Source organism: Lepisosteus platostomus, chromosome 9 (genome assembly GCF_059453375.1).
Source record: "Lepisosteus platostomus isolate fLepPlt1 chromosome 9, fLepPlt1.hap1, whole genome shotgun sequence".
NCBI lineage: Eukaryota > Metazoa > Chordata > Actinopteri > Semionotiformes > Lepisosteidae > Lepisosteus > Lepisosteus platostomus.
This window is the reverse complement of record NC_142619.1, coordinates 23,110,359-23,136,573: the sequence shown is the minus strand read 5'-3', so window position 1 is coordinate 23,136,573 and position 26,215 is coordinate 23,110,359. Positions and strand designations below refer to the sequence as shown.

At 33.4% G+C, this 26,215-nt stretch overlaps 1 protein-coding gene across 5 annotated transcripts in view; it reads left to right on the top strand.

The window, feature by feature from the left end:
* lrriq1 (leucine-rich repeats and IQ motif containing 1) overlaps positions 1–26,215 on the top strand; it is a 51,758-nt gene that overhangs the window by 7,542 nt on the left and 18,001 nt on the right. For all 5 annotated transcript variants that reach the window (XM_088647211.1, XM_088647212.1, XM_088647210.1 and 2 more), the window contains exons 11-23: positions 829–1,022; positions 1,519–1,646; positions 2,578–2,651; positions 2,916–3,009; positions 9,156–9,335; positions 12,411–12,914; positions 13,377–13,596; positions 14,397–14,516; positions 19,637–19,726; positions 20,203–20,345; positions 22,534–22,602; positions 23,474–23,562; positions 24,498–24,599. In XM_088647211.1, the coding sequence (XP_088503337.1) occupies positions 829–1,022; positions 1,519–1,646; positions 2,578–2,651; positions 2,916–3,009; positions 9,156–9,335; positions 12,411–12,914; positions 13,377–13,596; positions 14,397–14,516; positions 19,637–19,726; positions 20,203–20,345; positions 22,534–22,602; positions 23,474–23,562; positions 24,498–24,599 (2,007 nt within the window). The remainder of the gene's footprint in view (positions 1–828; positions 1,023–1,518; positions 1,647–2,577; positions 2,652–2,915; positions 3,010–9,155; positions 9,336–12,410; positions 12,915–13,376; positions 13,597–14,396; positions 14,517–19,636; positions 19,727–20,202; positions 20,346–22,533; positions 22,603–23,473; positions 23,563–24,497; positions 24,600–26,215) is intronic.

Below are 26,215 nucleotides of genomic sequence, written 5' to 3'. Positions count from 1 at the left end.
AGTACAGTAAGTACATACAGTAAGAGTACAGAACATAGAATTGACTAGCAGTTGCAGCCACTAGATGGCAGTATGGTATTGTGCAAACTAACAAAAACTTTGAAAGTAATGTGAACAAATAATAATTATCACATTTACTTAAGAAAATAATAATTTCATTGTAATAGAGAATCACATGTGGCTTTAGTACTGTTTCTTATAACATTTAAGTAACAAGGTATTTATTGTCGTCTATTAGTAATTATGAATGAAGCAACAAACTTTATGAGTAGTGATTTGCTTAGAAGAAAACGTAAACTGAAAATGGACTGAATGAACATGAATGTTGTTACAGAACATACCTTTTGGTAAACAGTATTATTTTATAGGATAACAAACACATAATAATGATATTATGCTCAATAAATCTTCATTTGACATTGATTAATTAAAATATTTGGTAACCTAGAATATTTTTATTAAAAATGTTGGTTCCCTATAACATTTTTTTAGTAAAATAGTATTTTGTTTTATTCAAATTTAGGAAACCAATTGAATCAAATCATTTTTGCAGTGTGTGATGTGGGGCTGTTGTTCTATAATGCAATAATTAACAATAATCAACACTTAATTAGGTAATTAACAAACTACAGTACTGGTAAATATTTATGAATGCATATGTAGCAAACTGTGAACTGTTTTGAAATTCATGTCAAAATGCAATGAATTTGACAAAATTTCAAAAATTACCAGTCCAGAATTCAACTGCAGTGATTTATTCCCATTTATTTACACTAATTCCCTCAGCTGGTTCTATGCTGACGTATTGTTTTTTGTTTCATATTCTAGGTGGCTTGGAATCTTTAAAGAAACTCCAAAGGCTAGTGTTAAGTCATAATCAGTTAATCAGCACCAAAGGCCTGAAAGACATAGCCACTCTCTTGCATCTTGACTGTTCCTACAATCATCTTACAGAAATTGAAGGGATAGAAAATTGTGCTCTTCTCCGTACATTGAAGCTACAGGGAAATAATCTTACAGAGGTAATATTAACTTGACATGATAGCTCCTTTATTATGGAACAGTATTACAGATGTATAGAAAATCATAGTTATTAAAGTACAAGCCAAAAAAGTACGTATTGATCCTTGGGTGATTTATGTTTTCATTTATTCCAGGTTTATTCTTAGTGTGCATAATTGATGTGAAAGGATAAGATAAAAAGACATACACTTTGAGCTGATCACTTTTACTAATAACCTTATATTGAGAAATAATCTACCTTGCGTTTCTTCATTTGAGTTAATATTCAGTATGCTTTGATTTGTAACATGGTTGTTTGGTATTTAGATGTTACTGTATGTCTCAGAAGATTACTAAATTTATCTGAATATACTATATATTCAGTGTAAATACTGTATATACATTTTCTAAATATATACAGTGTAAAGTATGAAAGACAGATATGTAATGTATGCCTGCTTTTCTTAACATGTTCTAAAAACACCTACTGTATTTGAATGCTTTCATTTTTTATAGCCACCCAGTTTGGTAAACCACGTCTTGATGAAGGAGTTGTATATAGATGACAACAGCATCACATCACTGGAAAACTTATCAGCTTGCTGGCTTCCGCTTTTACAGGTCCTTTCATTATCACAAAACAGGTGAACCGCAAATATTTTTTCCTGTTTTTTTAGACATAATGAATTCTATTTGCTGTAAGTAGCAAAAGAGATATTGCTTCTACCCTCATTTTCAATTTCACATTTTCTCACTTTCTTTTTTACACATCTATTTAAACTAACTGCGTGTTTTTAAAGACAAGCCTTATCTTATGTATGCTCTTTTTAATGATGCTCATTTATTCTTTAGAAAGCACAAAACCTTCAGAGATCTTTACATTCTTGTTAACACTTTTATGTAATTGGGTGATGCAAATGTGTTTCTTCAGATGCTGTGGTGTGATATGGCATTTAAGAAACTTTAACACTGTTATTATTCTGTCATAACAATATACAGCATCTGATGTGTATAACTTAGGCAGTTCTCAGATTTTGATGCCCTATTCTACTTGCCGTTACATTAAATTAAAACTGTTTTTACTAAAAAGCCATTGCACATGTAATCTGCAGTACATGTTTTCTCCGTATCTTTTCTTAATAGAATATTTTGTCTTGAAAGAATAAGACAATTCTTCTGGTTATCTCTGGAGATGAGGGGTTATTGTGTTTCAGCTGACTATTACTTCTTTAAAAGAGCTTCATTTTCCAGATTCGATTTCTATGTAATTCCATTATTGAGATAAAATAATATTGTAAATGCACAAGTACTCAGATGCAAATTTTTATCTACCATGTAAGATCTAATCTTGCTATTATTACCAAAATGTTATAATTCTGTTGCTGGTTTCATTACTTTTGAGTGAAGCAAACTTGTTCCAATTACTACCAATTTAGAGAGAAGTCTTGATAGTATTAGCAATGTTTTCAGTTTGAAATGTATTCACAGTATGAATGTATAATTATACTGTTTATTGTATGTGAAGTTTAATTCTATAATTTCTCAAATGTATGTATGTTCTTACATTACTTATAGCTTGACCCATATACCTCCACTGCTCGACTTCTTGTCTTTAAAGGAGCTTGATGTGAGTTGTAACTGCATATCAGGTATGTTTATTTCTGTTGATGTAAAAAATCACACCTTTCTAGATATCTCTAAAATGATTTTAAATAGGTGTAAGATACATGTACCTCATGTATTTATAATCAAAGTTAACTTTCAGTTTGAGTAAATAAAATCAATACAATCAGTACCACAATTGGTGCACAAGCAAACATTTAGTACAGAATTTAAGAATATAAACAGATCAATTACAAATTGACCCACATGTATTGTAGACTCTTGTTGATACCATACCTCTCTATTTTCAGAGCTGAGAGATGTTCATTTGTCCCTTGAAGGCTCCACAAATCTCAGGGAGATTAATTTGTCTGGAAATCCTGTTCAACAAGAAACTAATTGGAGGTAAAGCTTTTTTTTAAAAAAAAGACTGAATTAGCGTTCCTTAAAGCGTTTTCAAGGCACACATCAATCTCCAATTAATCAGCAGTGCTCTATTTCACTGTTCACAAAAAGCAATACTAAAGAAATAAAACTATAGTACTAATTGTTATTTACCAGTTAAAATATACATAAATATAACAAATATATTGTTAATATATGAGTATTTAAAATATGCCTTGTTAGTTTAAATACTGTATGTACCTTAATATCAGTGTGTCAAAGGACAGGCTAGTTATATTTCTTTACCCCTTGTTGCTGAAGGAATGACACAAATAATTACAGTGGCATAAACACCTACTATTGTTTATATTATTGTCTGTTTTCTACAGTTTTCTGTATTGCAGAAGTTTGTAAAGTTAGATGACAAGATTTTTAATTAACATAAATTAAAGTTACGTATTGCCACAGTCTCAATGTAAAAAATCTATAATATATAATAATACTGTATTTCGTCAGTGTCCCATTTTAAAAACTTCTATAGTGTATCTCACTAGACTCTTTTTTATACTAATTTAATTTTTTTTTTAAAAAACATTTACTTAGGTCACAATGTGCTAATTACCCAAAAGCAGCAAAAAGTATAACTATGCTCCCACCTAACGTTTTACAGTGCATACTCCTTGTAAATAGCCTATACTGTTTGCAACATGCCTCATATAAATGGATTAGGCTTGGAAGACACACAAAACATTCCAGGTTAGTATAGAGTTTCTTTTACATTTTACACATCTGTGGTTTATATGATATAGTGTAAGTATACCTGTAGTTTATACGTATGATTGTATATCTAATTTTGTAATTCTTTTAAAACATTGTTCTAAATTCCATGTGGAATTCAGCTTTGCTTAAGTACAGTACCAACATATAACCTTATATCTCACATAGGTTGAAAGTCTTTTTGAAAACCAAGTTACCATATTCTGTGAAATAAAAACATATATTTTATAATAAGCATTCTAAGGGGTAAAAGATATGAAATATGAAATAGAAATGGCAATAGTATCGGCACACTTGTCAGAATAGCACACTTGTGCCACAAGGGGGTGTATGAATCGCATTCTTAATTATTGTTTCACATTCGTTTCTATCATTTGTATCCAAAAGCCTTCTCCAGCACAAAATAAGCATTTTATTTAGTTTTCAAAGAGTGAATATTACCAAAGAGAAGCTCAAGCACTTCAGATACATGTCATTTTCCTATAACAAATCTTTCCATACTTAAACAATAAAGGGGTGTGTACTATTTTGTTCTGGGTTTATACCTTAATCACAAAAAACTATATATACTATAACTATTTTCTAAAAATTTTAAATAGCGTTTTATAAACGTTGAAAATAGTGAGATGATTTTGAAAAATATGTTTTCTGACTACAGTTTATTGGAATATAATTTAGTCATCAAAACCTTTAAGTTAAACACACATATTAGAGTAACAATTAAACACAATTATTTTGAAAAAAATATCTGATCATATATTCCTCTGTCATATGTTTTTCGGCACAGGCAGTTGTTAAAACAGATGCCCATAAATTCGAAAAGAACCATACTGATAAAATGTATACTTAAAATATTAGTATAAATATTTTTTTACAATTTTCTAGCTTGTGTATATGATTGTATTCTAATGTAAAGATGTTGACAATTTTATCTTCTTTGCATTAATGGTCAGCAACTCCACCTTCTCAACAAGTTTTTCCAGATTCAGTTGAGCAATGTATGATATTCATAATATCACTTTATTAAGGCCAAATATTTTTAGCATTGGTATTTTAAGTTCTTATTGTCACATTCATATGAAGTGATATAAAAATACTTAGCTGATATATAACTTCTCAGTACCAGCAAATATGTAAAAAAATGATTCTTTTTTCTTATGGAATGATATTAATCGATTTTGATATTTTGAATATTTAGCCTTACAGAAAGTAAAAAAAGAAAGCATTACAGTCTTAAAATTAACTGATTAACTTTGTGCCTTTTTTAGGATGTTTTCTTTTTGGGAATTTTCTGTGTTAGTCACTGTTATAATAATTTTCATTAAACTGTGCTAGAAAAACTGTTTCATGTTTCTATAACTTCCATGAAGACTCTTATATAGTTGCGTGTATCAGCACTGTCAGATAAGGAAGTTAGATACTGCTGTTGTTTTTATCTCCATTACATTACTTATAACCCTTTCAAGGCAACTTGGCTAATGCTAAGTCCTGCAAACAAACTGAAATATTTGTTGGTTTTACACAGGGATTTTTTTTTAGGTTCCACCATTGACTGAAACTTAGGCCAAATGTTATATTGAACTTTGCGTAACCCTTAATGCCAACAATGGAATTAGCTATAGTCTTTCCCGAGTCGCCCAACACTTTCATCTCTGGCCAGTGATAACACCAGTTAAATTAAAGCACTAAAGAATATTGCGAAGAATTATATTTTAAGAGCAGTTTGGGCTCATGAAAAGGAGTGCATTTCACTTTTGTGATGATTAATTGATCCTTTTTAAGCAACAGTGTTTTCAAGGAAGTTTTTACTAAATGAAATACAGTTTCATTTCTCAAAGAAGGCCAAAGCTGGAAATGCTACAACGTAGATCATTCTACTTCAAGATACTTTCAAGTTAAATTAATGAATGCTCCCAAACAATTTGTTTTTCTTACTGTACTCTGCATGTCCAACTATTAATGATATGTACTGTATGCTCACACCGTAATATTTTTCTTATCTTTTTACTTACATTTCAACTGAAGCTAAGGGATACAAACAGTAATTTGTGGAGTTTAATAATAATCTGCAAATGAATTTACTGTCCAAAATATTATTTTCGTAATGCGCGAAAACAGGAACTTTTAGATACGTGATCACTGTGCCTGCTAAATAATGTATGTCAGCTACACAAACAGTTATTGTATGATACATATTACAAGAACAACAAAATGACAAAGGATTATTATATTATCTTATTATATGCACATTTTATTCACATAAATATGTTTATATCATTGGGCATATAAATAATATTTATATATGTATATAAATATTATATCTTTATAGATATATTATTTAATCCATATGTATTCCAGGCTGTAACATTTAAAGTTGTTTTGGATGTATTAAGCATATTTTTGGCCCCAAATCACCAAAATACAAAACAAAGAAAAGGCCATTTTTTTATTTCACTTGTCTTCTCACAAAATAATTTACAGTGTTTGACAATATATTAATTTGTTTTTATTCTGTACATTTTAACAACACAATATAAATGAATACAATTTATAAGAAATGTCTTACTATTTGGTTTTAATATATGAAATAAATACTGGGCAATACCATCTTGGCTTGATTGTGTTTCTTATAGAGATTTTTTAGATTCCATCTAAAAGCATGTCCTTAGCCCAGGGCATGGGGTACATGTCATAATATCCTACAGCTGAACTTTCGGTTTACATCAAGGCAACCAATAGCTGCTCAGATTTAATCACTTAAGTTTTAAGTCGTAACATTTTGAAACAAATAATGCTTGACTGGCAACCTAGAGTCCAGGCATGAATTGAAGCCCAAATACCCCTTTAGCCTTTAATCTACACTCCATGTCATCACATACTTCCTTCATGAGAGCATCAAGCAAAAATGAAATCTTTTGTTCTGTATTGACAGCAATCTTGTTGACTTTCTGGGGTCCTTAATGTCAAACTTGGTACATATTTTATCCACATTTTTAAGTGGTTTCATCTGCTCAAAGTAAACATTTTCAAAACTAAAAAAAAAAAGAAAAAAGTAAATGAGTGGTTGTAGGGATCACTTGTCTTGCTGTGACACATTGTGAACCTGAACATTTCAGACACTTTAATACCATATGTGTGATGCATTTGGACAATGACTCCTAGATATTCAGAATGGTATGAATAACATGCATTAGAAGAATTGTAGGATAAATTAATTTGAATGTTTTTTAAAAGCTAGGTATATCACTAATTGATGTCTTAAAAGAATAAACCATGCAGTGATCAGGCAGAGTATATTTTAATCAATATTATTAAGAGGCTTAAATCATGGACATGAAATATGAAACCATGCAAATATATCATATTCAAAGGAAAAAAGGAAAGTAATTATCAGCTGTTTTTGAAACCCATTAGCCTATGTTGACAAGTCGCATTGCAAGTGTGCGGATGCTGTTCAAATATATTTGTATACTGTAGATCAGACCTGAAATATGCAATCCAAGCCTCCCATCCCAGATTAATAAACATTTAATTTTTTTAATGTTAAGTTAATACATTTTGGCTGTCATATCATGTAATCATTTGTAAAAAATATACGTGGGACATGCATTACATTGCATATGGTCTTGTGGTATTAAAATCCCTCACCTCTGTAAGTTATATACACCCAATGTGTCCACTATCAGCTCAAACAAATGCAACACATGACATGGTATGTATTGGTATTGGTAAAGCCGTAAGTATGTTGTAAGTCTGATATTTGTGTTGCTATAACAGAGATGACCACTAGTTTCCAATAGTGGTCAGCACATTGGTAGATCTGATTCATCTGATTCTGAATCTGGAATCAAAACTGAAATTTGCTTTATAGATCTTCAATGGCCCCCAATTGTGGTACCAGCCATAGTTGTTTCTGTACAAGAACAATGCTTCAGGGAGTCTCTCATGACTCATTACAAGTGGTTGAATAGGTCTATGTTGATTACAAGTGTTTCTTGTCAGTTAGTAGCACTACTGGAGTAGAGTAATGGTGGATTCACAGCCCACAAGTTCTCATGTATTGCTGCTTTGTAACTTACCTGCCAGCAACAGCAACATTCTTACAGAGTGACCTTTCTCTTGCTATGAGCTATGACATTATGTTACCATAAGTTAACCTGCGTGCCTTATATGTGGAGAAAAGAGAATGTGAGGTCTCAGATTTTCTACCAGCATACCATATCCATTAGTGACATCATACTCAAGCCGGTTTAAGTGGTTAAAAATGTGTAATAATAATGTTCTGTGGATACTACACAGCCATTGTTTACTTGTTCCCTCTACTCTGGGAAAGAGTTTAAATTTGGAGAAAAAAAATGTTTACAAAAGGTATGCGTAACTGTTCTCACCTATAAGTGTACCATTTTTAATGCTTCAGTGCACATGCCATGAATGTTTGGAGGCCCAGTTTTAAAGTGGAACCACAAAGATCAGTCTAAAATGATTTGACAAATTAAATGCAAATTGTAATGTAGGTTAACCCTAAATGTATGACTGATAACTATAATACACTTATCAACTGTAATATGTAGTAACTGTAATATGATAACTACAGTGTAATAACAATTTATGCCGCAAATGCATTCTTCATTTTTTTCCTGACTTAAAGATCTATAAATATACAAACCCAATATACTGAAACCCTTACCAGTACAAAAAAGTGGATCAGGACTGAAAGTGAATATGTAGATGGATCAGAATATAACAGTACATTTATAAATATCCTATTTTAGAATGTATTAGAATTGAAACATTGAAATTGAAAGATTAATTCCCCGTTCTTCAGTTTTTATTAATAAGCGACTACACATATACGTTTATTAAAAATGTAAAAAATTTAAAATGCAGTTCCTCAGTTCTGTTCTTAGATGGTAACCGTCTACAGTATAAAAAGTTCTAAATGCCTTTAAATCATTGTCTACTTTACACCTGAAAAGAGAGTTAAATTAATTTAATTAAGCAAATAATTAGTCAATTGGCCAAATTAAGAGCTTATGTGGGATAAAACCAGAGCACTGAATGGCCCTTGGAACCTAGAGCTCGCTAACATTGACACTGATCCAGAGTTCACATAAGGGTAACATGTTTGTGTTCAAAAAGTGTATGCAAAGGGTGTGATCACAATGAAGTAAAAAACTAGACACTGGGAAGAAAATGTAATGCATGATCTAATCTTACTATAACCTTGCTGGATACATAGTATTTAATTTTTAGTAAACAATTGTAATATATAACACTGTTCTCTGTTAGATTTCCCTGTTTCTTTGTCATAAAATAAGTATGATGGTTTATAAGTTTTTTATAGCAAATGAAAACCAAGAATCTTCAACTTTCACTCTTCTGCTTTTCAGGTCTTCTTTGCAAAAGATGTTACCTGGCTTAAAGAAGATTAATGGGGAGCCTATCAGTTCTACACAAGTATATCTCACAGACAGAAGCGCTAGACCACCGCCAGGGAGCTTCTTGGCACTTTGTCAAGCACAGCTTAAGCAGCTAGAGCTCCTGCTCAAGAGACATGATAGGGAACTTCAGTAAGTATTATTCTTTAGATTCTACCTGGCTTGCTGTCTTCAAAGTTTAATCAGGCTGGACCTCAGCAAATGAGCTAGTACTGTACCTCACAAGATGTGTGCTTGCTCCAGGCTTTACTCCATCTTGACTAGAAACCAACAGGAAATGCTGCCTTTGGCTGTCTTTACAGAGAAGTCATCCAGTGAGACCTGGCAGAGGTTGTGAGAGCTAAGCTATGGGTTTTGTTGTTTGGCGCATACACTGATTATTTTTACCAAGTGACCTGGCTTTTTAGAAATGTTTAAATCCTTCTTAAATTGTATTTCTTCATTACTCTATATGTGGATTTCTGTGGTAACATGAAGTGGTGAGAGAAACAGGACAATAATTGTGATGGAAAGGGTAAAATCACAGATTACATTAAGTGAGAGAAAGAACCAAAGTTGACCAAATGGTAAATTTTGAATCAGTTAGAGCATGTTTCGCAATGTTAAGATACTTTTCCAAAATAAATAACACTTCATATGATAAACATATAATAGTGGCATGGTGGTGCTTTGGTTAGTGTTGCTGCCTCACAATTTCAATATCTGGGGTGCTACAGTATACTGTATGTGTGGAGTTTGTATGTTCTCCCTGTGTTTGCATGTATTTTTTGTTTCTTTCCGCAGTCCAAAGGTAGAATAGTTGGCTCCTGGGAAGTTTGGCTTGGTGTGAGTGTGTGCCCTGCGATAAACTGGTATCTTGTCCAGGGTATATCCCAGAATAGACTGGGATATGGAATCCTCCACAAAATTGCTCCTCCGCAACCCTGTTTTGGATAAAGTGGTTAGAAAATAATGGATGGATAATTAAACAGTATAAATAATGTTAAAGTTTACTGTAATTTCAGATTCTTTTTAACTTAAGAAATGGTTACATAAGGCTTCCCAAGTGACTCAGTCGGTAAAAGTGTTCACCCAAGTGCATGTTAGGCTCTATGCTCATGGGTCTGAGCTGGCATCAAGTCACTAGCTGATTGGGATGTATGGTGAACAGTGGACTGAGTGCCTCTGAGGGTGAAGTAGCATTAGTCAGCGAGGTTTCTCAGCAATACTGAGGCCTCTTGAGCACTTGCAGGCATGCAGTGCTGTCAGTGAGGGATGTGTCTTTTCCCCGGTCATTGTTGAACCTCTGGTACAAGACTATGTTACTTGTGATGTATTAAAAGAAAAATGGTTGGACATGTCTGCATGCACTTACTCATTCTCCCCCTGTGTACAATCATGAGGTTCTTAGCTACAAACTGAGATGTAAAGAACAAAATGTTTTATTCTAGAAATCAGGTGGATATAACAAAAATAATAGACAATTCTAAAAAAAAAAAGAAATATTAAATAATTTTGTGTGGTGCCTTACAGATATAGACTATAAAGCAATAAATTATTATTATCCTTAACCAAGGCAGTCAAACCCTTTGAATCTTTATAGACCACCTACAAGTAAACTAAAGGTTCTTATGCAGTGTTATGACATTTTGCCTTAATCCCTCTGACCTTTGTAAATTATGCTTTGGAAAAGATGAAAAGCAGTTGAGCCTCCACAGCAGTTCAATTTGGGGTCTCTCATGACAAGAGCACTACAATTGTTTCAGTTTAAGCTGCTTTGTGCAATTTTTTTTTTCATTGGTGTGGGCAATGGTGCTTTTGGGTTTAGGTTCAGGCCACCATAACCAATTTATGACCTGACCCAATGTCAAACTATGGCTTACAAAGGTGAAAAGTCTGTCTCAAGAGCACTGTGCTCTAATGATCTAAAGTAGACCGCATAGCTGTAGTACTACCAGATATTTAAACTGAAGCAGTGTCAATAACCAATGCTTAATATTATAAGGATGTTTTATGATTCGATCGTTTTCTCTCATCCTATGTCTGTAACTTCAGTTCCCTTCATGATTAGTTTTATCTTGCAAACAGAATTATTCTTTAAATAATTAAAGAATAAAAACTTCCACTTTCATTTAATTTGTTATATTTTACTGTTTTTTTTTTCCTTTAAAATATATTTTTAGTGGTGTATTTCTGGAATAGCTGTCAGTCTGGACTCCTATAAAAGTATTTTTATATGGCATAATTTTCTGGTGTTTGTAAATTTTGCTCATTTCCATCCATTTTATTCAGACAGCACTAATATTGTATCATTATAAATGACAAATCTTTAAATATGAATTACAACTATGTTTGCTATGTGTGGAATAATACACTTGATTAATTTTAATAGTAATGGGGATGAAACCCAAGCCAAATCTCCATTTAATTGTGCTACTATGGTATTTAAGCAATCTACTACTGTGCTACTATGGTATTTAGCATGTTTTAAAAACATGCTACAAGATAATGATAAACATAGTAAATGATTTTGACCTCCTGTTGAACAAGCAGGTATATGGGTGATGATTACTGTGGGATGGTGCCTGAGATACTCTTTCAGAGGATTTGAATAGGAGCAGCATTATTAAGAACTTAAAGATTTTTGACCCATGCTACCTAGGTCAGCTCAGTTGACCTAAATTGTAGTAGAGATTACTACAAAGGTCGGTTGGCAGGGTTAGGAATCTCACCATTGCTAATAGAATAATCTGTCATTTAGCAGTCTTTTACTGTTTTGTACTGGGCTTGAAAGGAAACATTGTGACAAATACTAATGTGTTTTAGGGATACACAGTGTGCCCAAAATAAACTCTATTGATCACACTCTTTTTATAATATATTAATATATATACAACTTGTAATCATCAATAGTTGTGTTTTGCTGTTTGTTTCAGACCTCCATTTTAACTGATTTAAAATGATGTGATAGAGTAGTAGGTATAAGACTTTTTAAGCCAATTACTTGTTCTACTCAACAATTGTTCATTACTTTTTGATAGCCAAAATACTTATGTTTCTACTGAATTAAGAATAAATAAATGCATAAAGTTAACATTAATTTTGTTTTGGTAGTTATCATTGAAAATGCTGTCATCTTTTCATAAAAAGTCACTTAATCCATTAATAATTAAATTAGTAAAATGATAATTTAATGAAAATAATTCAGTTTTATAATGTCTTATTTAGAAGTATTCTCAGCCCTCTGGATGCCCCAATGATTAGAAGTCAGCAAAGCGATGAACTGATTACACTAGCTGAGGAACACAGATATGCTCATGAATATGGAGATCTGAGCGTCAACGATGGAGATGAACCAGAAACTCAAAGCAACCTTTTGATGCAAGAAGGCAGTGACAGGCATCAGCACAATATCCCTTTTATCAGCAAAGCCAAGGAAAATAACCAGGTCTCAAAAGATCCTTCTACAAGATGGATCACTGCAAGCCAAGTTCAGCCTACAGTCAACTGCTGCACAGTCAGCCAAGAAGAGGGAAATCAGGAAGGCCAAATATCAGGAGTGAATGCAGAAATTTCTTCACTTAGAATTGGAGAAAGTAAGGGAAGAGTGGTCAACGACAAAAGGGAGAGAAGTGACACTGCTGTGTCCTGCCAACACATTGAAATAGCTCACGGCCCTTCAAGACTGCTCAGAAAAAACATCCATCACTGTCAATACAAAGACATTAAAATGTAATGTTGGGATTTTTTTTCAAATATAATCCATCTTTTTAGTTTGATTTTTAAACTTAATGTCATATTACATGGTTTTGATTTGTTTGTGTTACACAGGGCAGATTAGATTTATTCATCCCTTGACTATCAGACCTAGCCTTTTCAAGAGTGAAGGATGCATATATACAGTACAGTATATAGTAGTAGTTCTGGTGGGTAGCTGCATCAGCATGAATAGTCATAGCCTTCTCTTCACAGCTGAAATGTTGTGTATAGTAATATCCTTATTGATTTGATTCATATCAGAATCTGCTGTATTCAACAAACTAACCTACATAGGTGCATTGCATGTTTGGTCCTAGACTAGTTATCTAAGCATCTGTTGTTAAAATGAGTTAAAATATGTTTTTGTGAACAATTTGCATGTGTGAAATAATGCACAATATAAGGGCCCTAATATTACAGTTCTGTTCTCAACAGCATTGCAGCAGTTGTTATCCAGAGTCATTGGCGGGGACACTTATGCCGCAGAAATATTAGATTGCTCCTTGCTCAACAAGCTGCTGCCTTGGTGATACAGTCAGCTTGGAGGAAATACTCTATTTGCAGGAACAACTGGAACAAAGACAGCTCTTCACATACCTGTATTTCAAAGGACATATGCTTGGATATTATGGAAAGGGCAGCTATTGCCATTCAGGTAGGCAAATCTTAATCAGCATGTATTGTTTCTGTTTAATTCACAAAAAGTTTATGACATAATAAAATGTATATTACTTATATACGACAGAAAAAAATGTATATTGTATATCCTATACAGTTTCTTTCAGTTCCAATGAATCTATGTACATAAATGCTTTTAGTCTAGTGTTTAAAGTGCATTTTTTTCTGTTCCTTTTCATTTCAATTTGTCCATGTTTTGCTTAATGCAAATCCTGTATGTTCAGTATCTTTGGCTCACTTGGCTAACAGTTTATTTAATTTGAAACAATCACACCATATTATCATTTACTTTAACATGCGTTAATCACTGTTCTGTGTTGATGCTGTAATAAAGCAGTACAATGTAGCCAAATCATACCACATACATTTAACCACATTAATGGTGGTACTCATTAACACAAGACTTGTGTATTCTTGTGTTCTTCATGCCTATTGGAAAACATGTAACTTGATTTTTAACTTTTGCTCACATTTATTTCTTCTTTTACTTAATAGGCCCTTAAGGATTTGAAAAATAATTAATTAGATGGACCGGTTTTGGAGTAGTGGGAGCTATAAGATTCCATTCTACTTACTTGTGAAACCATTCCATGGGGAATTTGAAGATTTAGAAGCATTCTGGCATTCCATTTGTCTTGTAACTTTAAATGTCAGACAAAGTTCAGAAAACAGATCACTCAGCAATTATACTGAGGTTAACATGTTTTATCTTCCTAATGGGATAACATATAATATTTACATATGAATCTGATCTATAACTTTTTATTTTACCTTTAGGCCACTTGGAAGGGTTATGTTTTGAGGAAGAAGTTGGCTTCTGCCCTTGCTGCTGTTAAAACCAATGAAGTGGATGATGATTTTGAAGAAGTTAATATGGAGGATTTTGCATTTGATGAGGTATGTGTCTTTTTCACTTGATCTGTTCCCTGTGAAAGGTGAATTACAATATATGGATAATCTGTTTCTTTTGCAGTCCATCTATTCATGGTTCACACAAACCTACATTTTAAAGGGAATGGGTACATGCTTTTTGTTAGTAATTTTTCAATTCTATTTTCCCAAACACATGAAAACAGTATAAAAATAAAAGCAACCTGTCTCAAACCCACAAGAATCCCTCTTAACTATTCCATTCTGGGGTATTCCTCTCTACGTTTCTACCTAAGGGCCTTTAAAATACAAACAGCTATAAGCTGCTGGAACCCCAAAGCAATAGAGCTTGAACAGCATTAGCAGCAGCATTCCAAGCCTCCGCTGTCTTCCCACTGGTACCACAGATCCTAGGAGCTGAAAGTTTCATATAAATAATATCAAAACAGGACCAGGATCTACTGGCACCCAGGTGGATGCATAGGCTCCCAACACAGTCCCAAGAGTGAGCGGATAATTTTGTTGAATATTTGATTAGTATTGTTCCTTGAGATAACATATTTCTGAGCCAACATTATTGGACTAAGAATCTGTATAAATAGCTATTCAAACACATTTATTTAAAGCAAAAATACAGAACGTAATGCAAATCATATGACTGAAGGAAATCTATGTGTGAGAAAAGTTGCCAGGACAATAACATGTTCTGCTTAAACAGTAGGGCAGTCCAAAGAAACTAGGAACCTATTTTTTTCAAGTACAAAATTATCATGCACTACATAGGAAGAGAGAACATCTCACAGAAAATGTCTGTCAATGGGCTGATCAGGACGTTGTATCAATGTTGCCAGGGTTGGTTTATGTTTTCATTTTGACACTGTGTCGAGTTTCATAATCAACATATCATGATTCTTTGATCTGTATTGTTTTTTTTAATCCAAAATATGCAATTTTATCAAATGAACCATTTGTTAATTCAAATTGTAATTAACTAATATAACACTTTATTTTCTGAATGAGGTTGAGCCACCAAACCTGAAATAGAGATATAAGAAGTGAATCTTACTGATTATATATATATCCAGTCTCCTAAGTCATTTCTTAGAGGAAACACTTTTTGTAGCAATTAGTCTTGATAGACAGGTCACTACCAGCTTTGTACTGAGAGATGATTTGGACTGTGGGACCCCTGGAAAAAGTCCCTTAGTTTCTTCTGGATCGTTGATGAGTCACAACTTTAAAGTCTCACTATAAATCTTCTATTAGTTTGAACTCAGAACTTCGACCAGGTCACTCAACGGCATATCCCTCTTGCGTTTCTTCCATACAGGAAAGGTGTGTGTTGGAAACAGGATATTGTACAGTGTATGAATGACTCCCATTTCATAGAACATTTTACCGTAACTCTTTCAAGTCAAAGTCACAGTGGCATCCCTAACTATTTTCCTGGTTGCCCCTCTGCTCAGTTCAGAAGGGCAGCCTGATCTACAGTAGGGTACATCTGGGTACCATGATACACATTCCTCTTTTTAATGATTGATGTAATTGTAATTAAATGGAGAAGTTACCTTCTTCAGATTTATTTCACTTTATCCATAGTGTGTTCCGAAAGCTTCTTTATATAGTATGTCTTTTTACTGTGTCTGTGGTGACTTGAAATGTGGTATTATCACACTGTATGCAATGTGTGTTGGTTTTCCTTTCTCTTGCCCTTTTTAATTTATCTTTTTAAATATAGTGTCCTATTTAAAAGTGTAATAAATGTAATTTGAAACAACAAAATATGAAAAGTTTTAGGGGTTGAATGATTTTGCAAGACATCATATATGTGTGTAAAACTTTTCAGAAAATCCATTTCACCTGAGTGTTGCATATCCCTTTATGAATTTTGCTTCACATGAACCCTTTCTTTCACCCTATCATGATTCTTGCAGCTGCTTCTTGTCCCTAGTGCGGGGGGGTTAGAGCCTTGTCCTAACAGGCAGGCTGTCATTCCCTCAACCAAGTGGGTTAAGCCAATAAATTAGTTTCTTCTCTACTTTTAATTTTTATTGGGAGTCGCCAGAAGTACTGAATTTAGTGATTACATTTATTTTGATTCATGGGACTTTTTTCACTTCTCCTTCCCTCAGTGTATGACTTCTTTAAACAGGTACAGTGTACCCCACACCATCAATCATTGTGTTTATTCCACAGGGGTCTGATATTGTAGCTCTGTGTACTCCTATAAAGCAAAATTAAGTGAACTTTCTTAAGTTGTACAGTAAATCTTGTGGTAATACTAAATATCATGTCAGTTTCAGATCACTGAAATTTTAAAGCTGCTAAAAAAAATCAAAGGGTTTCAAAGGGTAGCCATCTATCAATTGGATATTGCTAAGTAAGGAATATGACACCTTATCTCTGCCCCACTTCTGAGGGGATATAGGACCGTCAAGTTTCCTGCTCTTTGTTTTTTGTTTACATATACAGTAGTTGGTATGTGACTGAGCTTATATTTATTTCTTATGTTTACCTCTGTTATCATTACTATAACATCATAAGTATCATAAGAACTTTAGCACACAAATTATGCAAATATGTTACACAAAAATATAAAACTAAAGTATATGGATTTTGGATATTGATTAAATGCTTTTGACATATTTTTGATTAATCATTCATGACTCACCGTGATACACTCGTGTCTATTGCAAAAGCTCTATATCACTTAGTGATTTAACCTGTTGAATGTCAAGCCTGGTTAAAATCAAGAAAGAAAAACATAGAAACCAATATAACCCACTTAAAAAGGAGAACAGCACATTCATGCATTTGGTATGTTGGAGGCTGGGTTCACATTGGGTGGACTTGCCAGCAGGGGAGCCAAGTCCCCTTGGAATGAATAAATCAATGTGTTTTTTTTTTTTAGACCACCCTGATGGAAATCAGAGAATATAGAGCAGACATGCAGAATGATATGCTAATTGCTGTGCCAGACCAATGGGTAGGGAGGTTGACGTGTGATTGCCTGAGCAGGAGTGTCTAGTCACCAAAGAACTCCACTTAGAGTGACTGATAGCAACCTGACTACATGGCAGTCCACATTGATCATTTCCCTTGACCTCACTTGCTGTCCTTTCCACATGTCTATCTTGACATAACAACGATGCAGCAGGACAATGCATTTTATGCTGCTTGTGTAACAGCAGCTTTCATGTGAGAAAAGCTCCATTCTCACAATAGGCCCTATTCACCCCATGATCCCCATTGATGAGCTAAAGAGACATGCGGTACAGTATATGTAGTGCAGAGAATAGTGAACAGTCACTTTCAGTATTTGTGTTAACTAGATGAGTGAGGTAAAATCCCAAGGGACTACATCTTGCCTCCAGCTGTAGCTACATACTATTGGTCTAAGTATTTCACAGTAGGGACCATTTTAATGGCAATTGTTAATCAGTTTAAATTAATAAATGTACTTTTTTCACGTTCAATAAAATGTCACTGCACTTGCAGAATTCATTTACCCCTGCTTATATAATACAGATATCTTTTGTTTTATGTCATGCTCTTTTGATGTGTATTGGTTTTCCTTTCTCTTGCCCTTTTTAATTACATCAAGGATCATAAGATTCCTGTCCACTTGTTTGCTTTGGCATTTATAAACAATGAGATTTTTTTCTCTAAAGTTAAGAACTGAGCACATCTTATTCCTGTTTCTGTTGCATTCTTTTACTTTATGAATTGGGTTGCTTTATCATCATTATATTTGATGATACAATAATTCATTTTATCTAGTGATTTTAAACACTTAAAATCTGATGGAAGGTGTACACCAAAATCTTAGCTCAACTGTTCTTGTTTCTTAATAACCTGTATTAGAACTATGCAAGAGATTTTAAACCATAAGTGAATACACATCATAATACCTATAGTATGTACAGCTGTAGTGTATAGTGCATTAATAAAGTCCCCTTATCTGTTAGAGACATCCTATAATTGATGCTCAGGCATGCATGTTCTGGCGCAAATATGCCTACATTTCACATGGTCTATTATGTGACAGCATTGGTATTCTTTCCTACTGGCTGGTGGCATCACTTCAAAATGAAAGGGAACATTGGGCTGCAGCTATAACCCTGGTTCCCTGAAAGGAAGGACCAGCTGCCAGGCTCTTTGGGTTTCTTGGGGGCCATTACACAGTGTCTTTCAACAAAAGAGGAAGAGAAGGAGGCACTTATCTCATCTTATAGCCTCATATCCCATGAAGATAAAAAAATGCACCTCATATAATTATGGAGTCCCCCCCCCCACAACCCCCTCCAGGGGTGGCAACATCCCACTGCCAATTACTGTTCACATTCAGGGTACCAAGGTTAACAGAGTAAGCTAATACTCCTTTTCACATTTTCAGATTTCCAGCATTCCATCTTCAATGTATTAAAACATCATTGACTACTATCATTATCTTAGAATGCAATCAGTTTCTCTAAGTTACTCATAATATTTTTACGTACAGTATATTTCCAGACTCTCATCCATAAATACATAGTTAAATTAATTTTCAGACTCCTAGCTGGAAATCTGTATAGTTATATTTTAATTTTTAACCCCAGATAGGCAAACCCTTTTTAAAACTACAAATATAACATTACCTACATCAGTTACATAGCTAAATTGTTATTTGTTTGATTTCTTCCATATTTTGTTTGAAATTAGCATGACATATGACTCTGTGAACATTTGTATTTTTTTCCATAAATGTTTTTAACAAGCACAATTATATGATTAACTGTATGGCTCTTGTATTCTCTTTTAGCATAGCAGATAAGTCTTTTTAAAATAAGTTTTAGTTTTTTGAATGTGTATCTGGTAGAACATTAACATGTCATCTCCAATGCGAGGTTTGCTTTCCATGAGGAAGCAGATATGAAACAGCCTTTTATGTTGAATGTCAGAGTAGTATGACACTGAAAAAGCATGTCTATCGGATTACCTTTGTTCTAAAATTATTTTTCCGTGCTTTGAAGTATGAATGGTTAAGTATAGCAGTGTCTCCGATATATGAAGTGCCAACATCAGGAAGGTATTTAAAAGTTTTATAGTATTTAATTTTTTTTTGACTTGAATTATAAAGATTTTAATCTTTGACTGGTTGTAAACAGGCTGCCTTGGAGAAAGAATGGATAACTCTGGATTCGAAATGCTTCCCTTCCAAAATGCTGCCACTCTCAGACCAGCTGTACTGGCCAAAGGTAACAGCATGGAAATCTCTTAGCCTTCAGTCTTTCTTTATTCCTTGAGGATATATAGTACTGCTGTGATTAATACTTAAATTTATTACCTTGAAAAACACAATTACTTTAAGAAGCCTCTAACTTCCTCCACATCACCAGATGTCATTTTTCAACCAGCCTTTTCTTCATTTTTTCTTCTTCTTTATTTTGGATTGCTTTCAGCACTTTACATCACGGTAGCAAAACATTGATCGTTTGCAGCTGTGAGTGTAGATTTTGCTTAAAATTATTGAGACAAACAACTTAAAAGGTCTACGTACAGTATATACAGCTCTGTTAATTAATATTATGTTGTATGATATTATTTTATATCATATCATTTTGCAAAAATGTTTATAGATTTTATTAAAATGTAATATTAACTTGTGAGATGGATGCAATTTAAATGAAGCACAAGAACTTTGTTAAGGACAATTTTTTGCTTTTGATTACAGCCTCCAACTCACCAAGCCATAAAGGATAAAAATATTCCTGTAGTATTATGCAACCCAAAACAAGCTTGGTTGAGTGAAGAGAGTGAAAAGATGACAAAAGAGCAACAGAATTCCTCATCACTAAATCCTGAGAGTAGCAGCAGGTACTGTATCATTATAAAGCCTACACCAGAGACATGGGATTGTCTGTAAATGATTGTTGTGTTACAAGTTGAGTTTAATGTAGCCCCAATCTATGACTGATCTGACGGAAGCAGTGATTAAAGAGTAACTCTGTTAATTATTTATACAGCAGATGCACAAATGCTTAATGCAGACTGTATACAGAGGACTTAAAAATAAGATATAAATCTTATTTCATGAAGCTGGTAACGATTGTGTGTAATTACATTTTGTCCAACTGTTTAGCAAAAGTATTCCTGAAAATGAGTACTGTACAGTTCCCTCCAAAAGTATTGGGGTATTGATATTGAAAACAAAAGTGTCAAGCAAATCAAGCAATTATTATTTATTTATATGAATGTTATTAATATGTTAATATGAGTGCTAAGAACAGTATGATACATGTATAACTTTTTTATTATATTAAAAAAAACATAATTTTTGTTCAAACCAGTCAATTGGGGCATTCTGCAATTGGATTTAGATCTGGAGACATGGACAGACTAAGATTTTCCCCTTTTTTCTCGTGATGAATTCCTGGATTGCATTTCAGTACTGTATGTGTTGGGTTACTGCATGGTAAAGCGCTGCCCAATAAGTATGAAACTATTTTCCCATATATAAGCAATCAAAATCTTTCTGTAAATTTAAGAATTTATTCGGTCTTCAGAGGTATTATGGGTCCAGGTCATGCTTAGAATTTCCTTGGAAGCGCATTTGCAAAGAATTGGAAATGGTCCACTTGATCTGTGAAGCACCGTAACGGGAAATGTTATGCAAGGCCACCTCTGGAGCTGGCCCAGTCTTATTAATTGATAATGTTACTAATGATAGCGGCAGAAAGAATTCCTATTTGTAAATTTGAGCTGATCTAAAATAGGAACATGTAATAAATTCCTTGCTGAAAAGAGAAGAAAAGAAACACAACATTTCAGCTATGGACCCTTCTTCGGGTGTGAAATATATGCCAGGGCAACAAAGTCCATCAGGAGAAAATGTTTAAGACTAGCCAGGTCAGTCGCCAGATATTAATCCAATCGAGCATGCATTTTACATGCTTCAGAGAAATTGAAGTCAGTGCACTCCACAAATATGCAAAAACTCAAAGTGGCTGCAGCAAAAACTTGGCAAAGCATCTTAAGAAATTATACAAAAAATGTTGTGATCTCACAGACTTCATGCAGTTATTGCATCAAATATTTATGCAACCATTGACTTTAACATTCAAATAATACTTGACTTTGCTAAAATAATACTTTCGGAGGGTATACAGTATGCGGTTTTAATTTTTTCTGATTCAAATAATCTCTTGGATTATTATGGATTGATAATACCATATTATTTTGGCGGCAGTGGTTTTTATACAGTATTTTTTTAAGAGACGCTGCATGTCAAAGTGCTTGTTTTACTACCCATTCTGTTTTATGTAAAACCATTGTTAAACTGTACCTAGAAACAAAGGTTTCTTTTAGTCTTTGGTGAAGATGCTGAAGAAAGAGATTCATTATTAACGTTAATCATTTACTTTTTTAAGTAGTAGTACTCATTGACTGACCCTGAAAAGATACTGTACTCGTCTCCAAAGGCAAAAAGACACATTTGTACTTATTTCAGAAGAATTCCTTACAAAGTGATGGATACAAATTAAATGCAGTATATTAGACTAATTTCTCATAGGTTTCTAACTTGGGTCTCCATAGATTGCTCAGAGCATGTTTCTTTACGCCAGTCTGTAAAGAGCTTTTAAATTTAGTTGGCTTTTCCTGTACCATGAACACTGTCAACCCTGTAGAACTAATGATATTAGCTTCAAATAAAAATGAGACCATAGGGGACAAACTCCAGTGGACAACTACCAACCACTGGGTACTGGCACCACCATTGTTGACCACAAGGCACACAGCACATTCTTAAAGTATCTAATCTGGATGACAGTGCTTCCTTTTGGTATGGGTATATATTTTTCATGGTCCCATTGGTAATCTGCAATTTTATTTTCACACTAGACGTGAGTGAATATTCCAGGTAACCTTCCAGGGAACCTTATAAGCAACCTGTACTTTTTTTCCTCAGAATTTATGACTGTATATAACTTGAGCAAATAATATTTCCTCAGGACTCTTATTTTCCATTAATGTTATTTTTTGTTCAATTTTCTTTATTTAATAGAAGACATTCATCTTCTTCAAGAGCCGAGTCTGCTCTCACATCAGAAAAGGAAAAACTGTTAGAAGAATGGTACTGTATGTCGAAAGGATTCTTTTCTAATGAAATAGTTGTCAGGTTTTCTAAGTTTAAAAAGAGTGATAATCTGGTATTTAAAGGGTATATTGGGAGGGAATAAAAGTAAAATGAATAGCAGGTATCGGCTCTTCTCGGTACCATTTTGAGAATATCTATCTATATTATGTTTAAACACAAAACAGGCATTTTTATTTCTTTTCATTCATATTTCATTTATTTTAAATAACTATACTGTAGTTATTTAAGTATAAAATGGTTTGAAATCAGTTACAATGTGGTCGGCATAGTGGCACAGATGCTAGCATTGCTGCCTTGCCGCGCTGGGCTTGTGGGCTCAATTCCAGACATGGAATAGCAAATGGCGTGCTGTTTGTATGGAGCATGTTCCTGCCATGTTCGCATGGGTTTTCTTCAGGTGTTCCAGTTTCCTCTAACAGTCCAAAGACATATGGTAGGTTTATTGCCTTCTGGGAAAAGTGGCCCTGGTGTTAGTGTGTGTGTGTGCCCTGCTCACAAAAAAAAACACCAAAGTGAATTGTTTCTGTATTGGTCTTTGGAATTGATAGTATTGTCCTAAAGTCTGAGTTTTTTATAATGCAAATTATTTACAATAATTTAAAGTGATTACATTAAAATACATTATTATGACATATTTAAAGAACAATATGCCTATAGCATGCACAAAATGAACAGTTTATTATGATCCTTTATGTTTTATTTGTTGCCTGTACTTAGGGTTTGAAGGTACAGTACTGTACAGAAAAACAAAGATTAAATTGTATGTGTTTATTAAGTACTCTTAAATCACCAGCTTCTGGTATTAATTTCTTCTTCAATTCAAACTGTATAAACTTTATGTTTATAGGGGAATAAAAGACAGCTATACTGCTCATTTGATATTGAGAAGAGCACATAAAATGAAATCTAAGAAACAGCAGCAGAAGAAATTACTTGGTAAGTAACTGAAACAATGGTCTGCATTTCTGTCTTTAGTAAATCATCTTTAATACTTGATTACCTCTCAGTTAGTCCATTAAAATATTTTAAACAGATTTTAAAGAAACTTATTTCAAAATTCAAGTACAATGTTTCTTTAGGCAGCATCTGAAAGATCCTCTAAGTTTACTTAAATAAAAATTAGTCTGCATTTTTAGTAACATTTATTGACAGTTTTAAAGAAAAAAAATAGCATACTGATATTCACTCCTGCTGCCTATGGCTGCATATCAGCTTATACAAAATTAACTTCTTACATTTAATTGCAGGTTAAATTGAAATGATTCTTTGTGCAATTATTTTTTAGCATGGATATTTTAAAAGTGGTTTGGTAAAATTATGTAAAGAGACCTTTCCTTTCAATAACCTATGAACATTCATAACAGAATTACATAAACTTGACATTTAATATAACTTCATGTTGTCTTTAAGCATATATTTTCTGAAGTGCAGTTGCCTATTTTCCCACTTCAAAAAACTTTCAGATGCATCAGAGAACTTTGTTCATTTTAAAATAAAAGTATGCACTAATTAAGCAGACATTACATCACAACATTAGACTTTAAAAAACAGATCTAAAAGTTGTGATAATTAAATGTAGATTTTAATATTTTAAATAAATTGACAGTGATTTCATGATTTGATTCACCTTTAATTGCCTCACTATTTAGTACCAGAAATCCAACTGCCATTCTGTATATCTAATAAAGTTAGTTTTTTTTTTTGCAATGGGAAATGGATCATATTATTATGCTAATTACATCTGTTTGGTCATTGCTTGTACTTAGCTAGTCAAATTTCAAATATTCCTGTACCCTGTTATGTCAAGTCATTATCCCTGTATACCTGGTTTTATGTTCATTCTGATTGAACATTTTCTACTATTTGGCCAGACCCAGCTGTGCGTCTGGCATTATTCAAGAGCAATGAAAATAAACATACCCCTGTGAAGCTACCAAAGAAAATGTATCCTCCAAAACTAAGCTATTTTAAAGGTAGGTCTATACAAAATTGATTAAACACTTAGCAGCTGCAGAATATATGTTTGAAACATTGTAAGCCTACTTAACAGGACATGCCATCATTCCATCCAAGGAAAATTAATGTCAGCTTCAATACTAAAGATGTTTACTTTTTTTAGAAAAATGTGTTTGTAGATATATCCAGTAGTTTTGCACAGAGGCGTGTTATTTTGTAGGCAGTTCTTTCTGGCTAAAGAACTGGAAAGTTTTTCTTTCTAAATTATGGGAGAATAGATATGTTTAAAACAGTTATTTCTTGGTTTACACTTTACACGAAACACAATGGAAATGGAATAAAGAATCATGCACCCAGTAGCAGAGTGGACTAGAATAATTTCATAAGATTTCTTATACTGGTATTTAAGTAGTCTTCCATCTTGCAGAAATGCAATGCATGACCTGACTTCTTCCAAATAATAATGTAAATATCACCAATTACATGAGTATTATAATTTGAAACCTCTGTCTTTTAAACCAGTATCAAAAGTGTAAGTTGATGTTGTAATTTAGTACAAGACATAAATTCTGCTTAACACATCCTCTGATATTAGAGAGTGTTTTATATATTTATGTTCCAAAAGATTTAACTAAATCAGATGTCATTTGCTTTTTTGGTTTAAAAGTATTTTAAACAGTTATTAATAGACTCATATATATTCAATAGATATCTTCAGATCTTAGACAAAATTAGTTGTTCCTTGTTACTCATCCCTAAAGCTAAAATGTTACATTTTTGTAGTGCAAAATACAGATCTGTAGTACAAAATGTCAGGATTAGCTAAACTTTAAAGAAAATGGATAACATTTCAGTGGAAGATCATCATAATGTAGAATTGTTCATGAAGAATGAAAAATATTCAGTGAAGAAGTACTCAGTGTAAATATTCTTTTAATAGAATGATGCCAATACCTAAGACATTTCCACAGCAGTTCAGGAAGAATTCAACTTATTGATATTGATATATTTGCCTATCATAAGGTTTTGCACTAGGTATCAGTGTGAAATCCAATTTACCAAAGAGAAGTAGACTTTTGAAACATTTAAGGTTAAATTTAAATTTGTCTGATTTGGGGAATCGGCAGTTATTGCTTTTCCTTTTTATTTGCCAGTAGAGACCCTACTTAACAATAGAGATCAACAGGAGGAAATATTTTCTCATATTGAGAACTTTCATGGCTTCTTACCAGTGCCTGCACATGTAAACTGATAGCCATTTCAAGTAGGTTACTCATGTCCAGTACATCCACAAAAGAGCCAGGATAAAATAAACACACCGAGTTAGATATCTTGGAAAAAATCTGTCATGGGTTTGGGTTAATCATATCCAGAAGACGTTCAACTTGATGCCTGAAATGTAAGACTTGCTGGGGAAAGCGGTAAGGCCTGAGGCAGTGTTGATCTGAAAGAGTGCCTTCCATGGGTCAGAGCTGCTCTGCTGGCAGAGTGCAAAGCTGGTTCACAACATCAGCTCTCAAAGAAAGCTGTAAAAGGCTGCAGGAGCCATTCTTGTGCACGCATTCAGGTTTCAGTTACACTTTTAAAGCCCTATCTCTGATCATAAACTGAATCTGAAGAAAATGCAAAATCT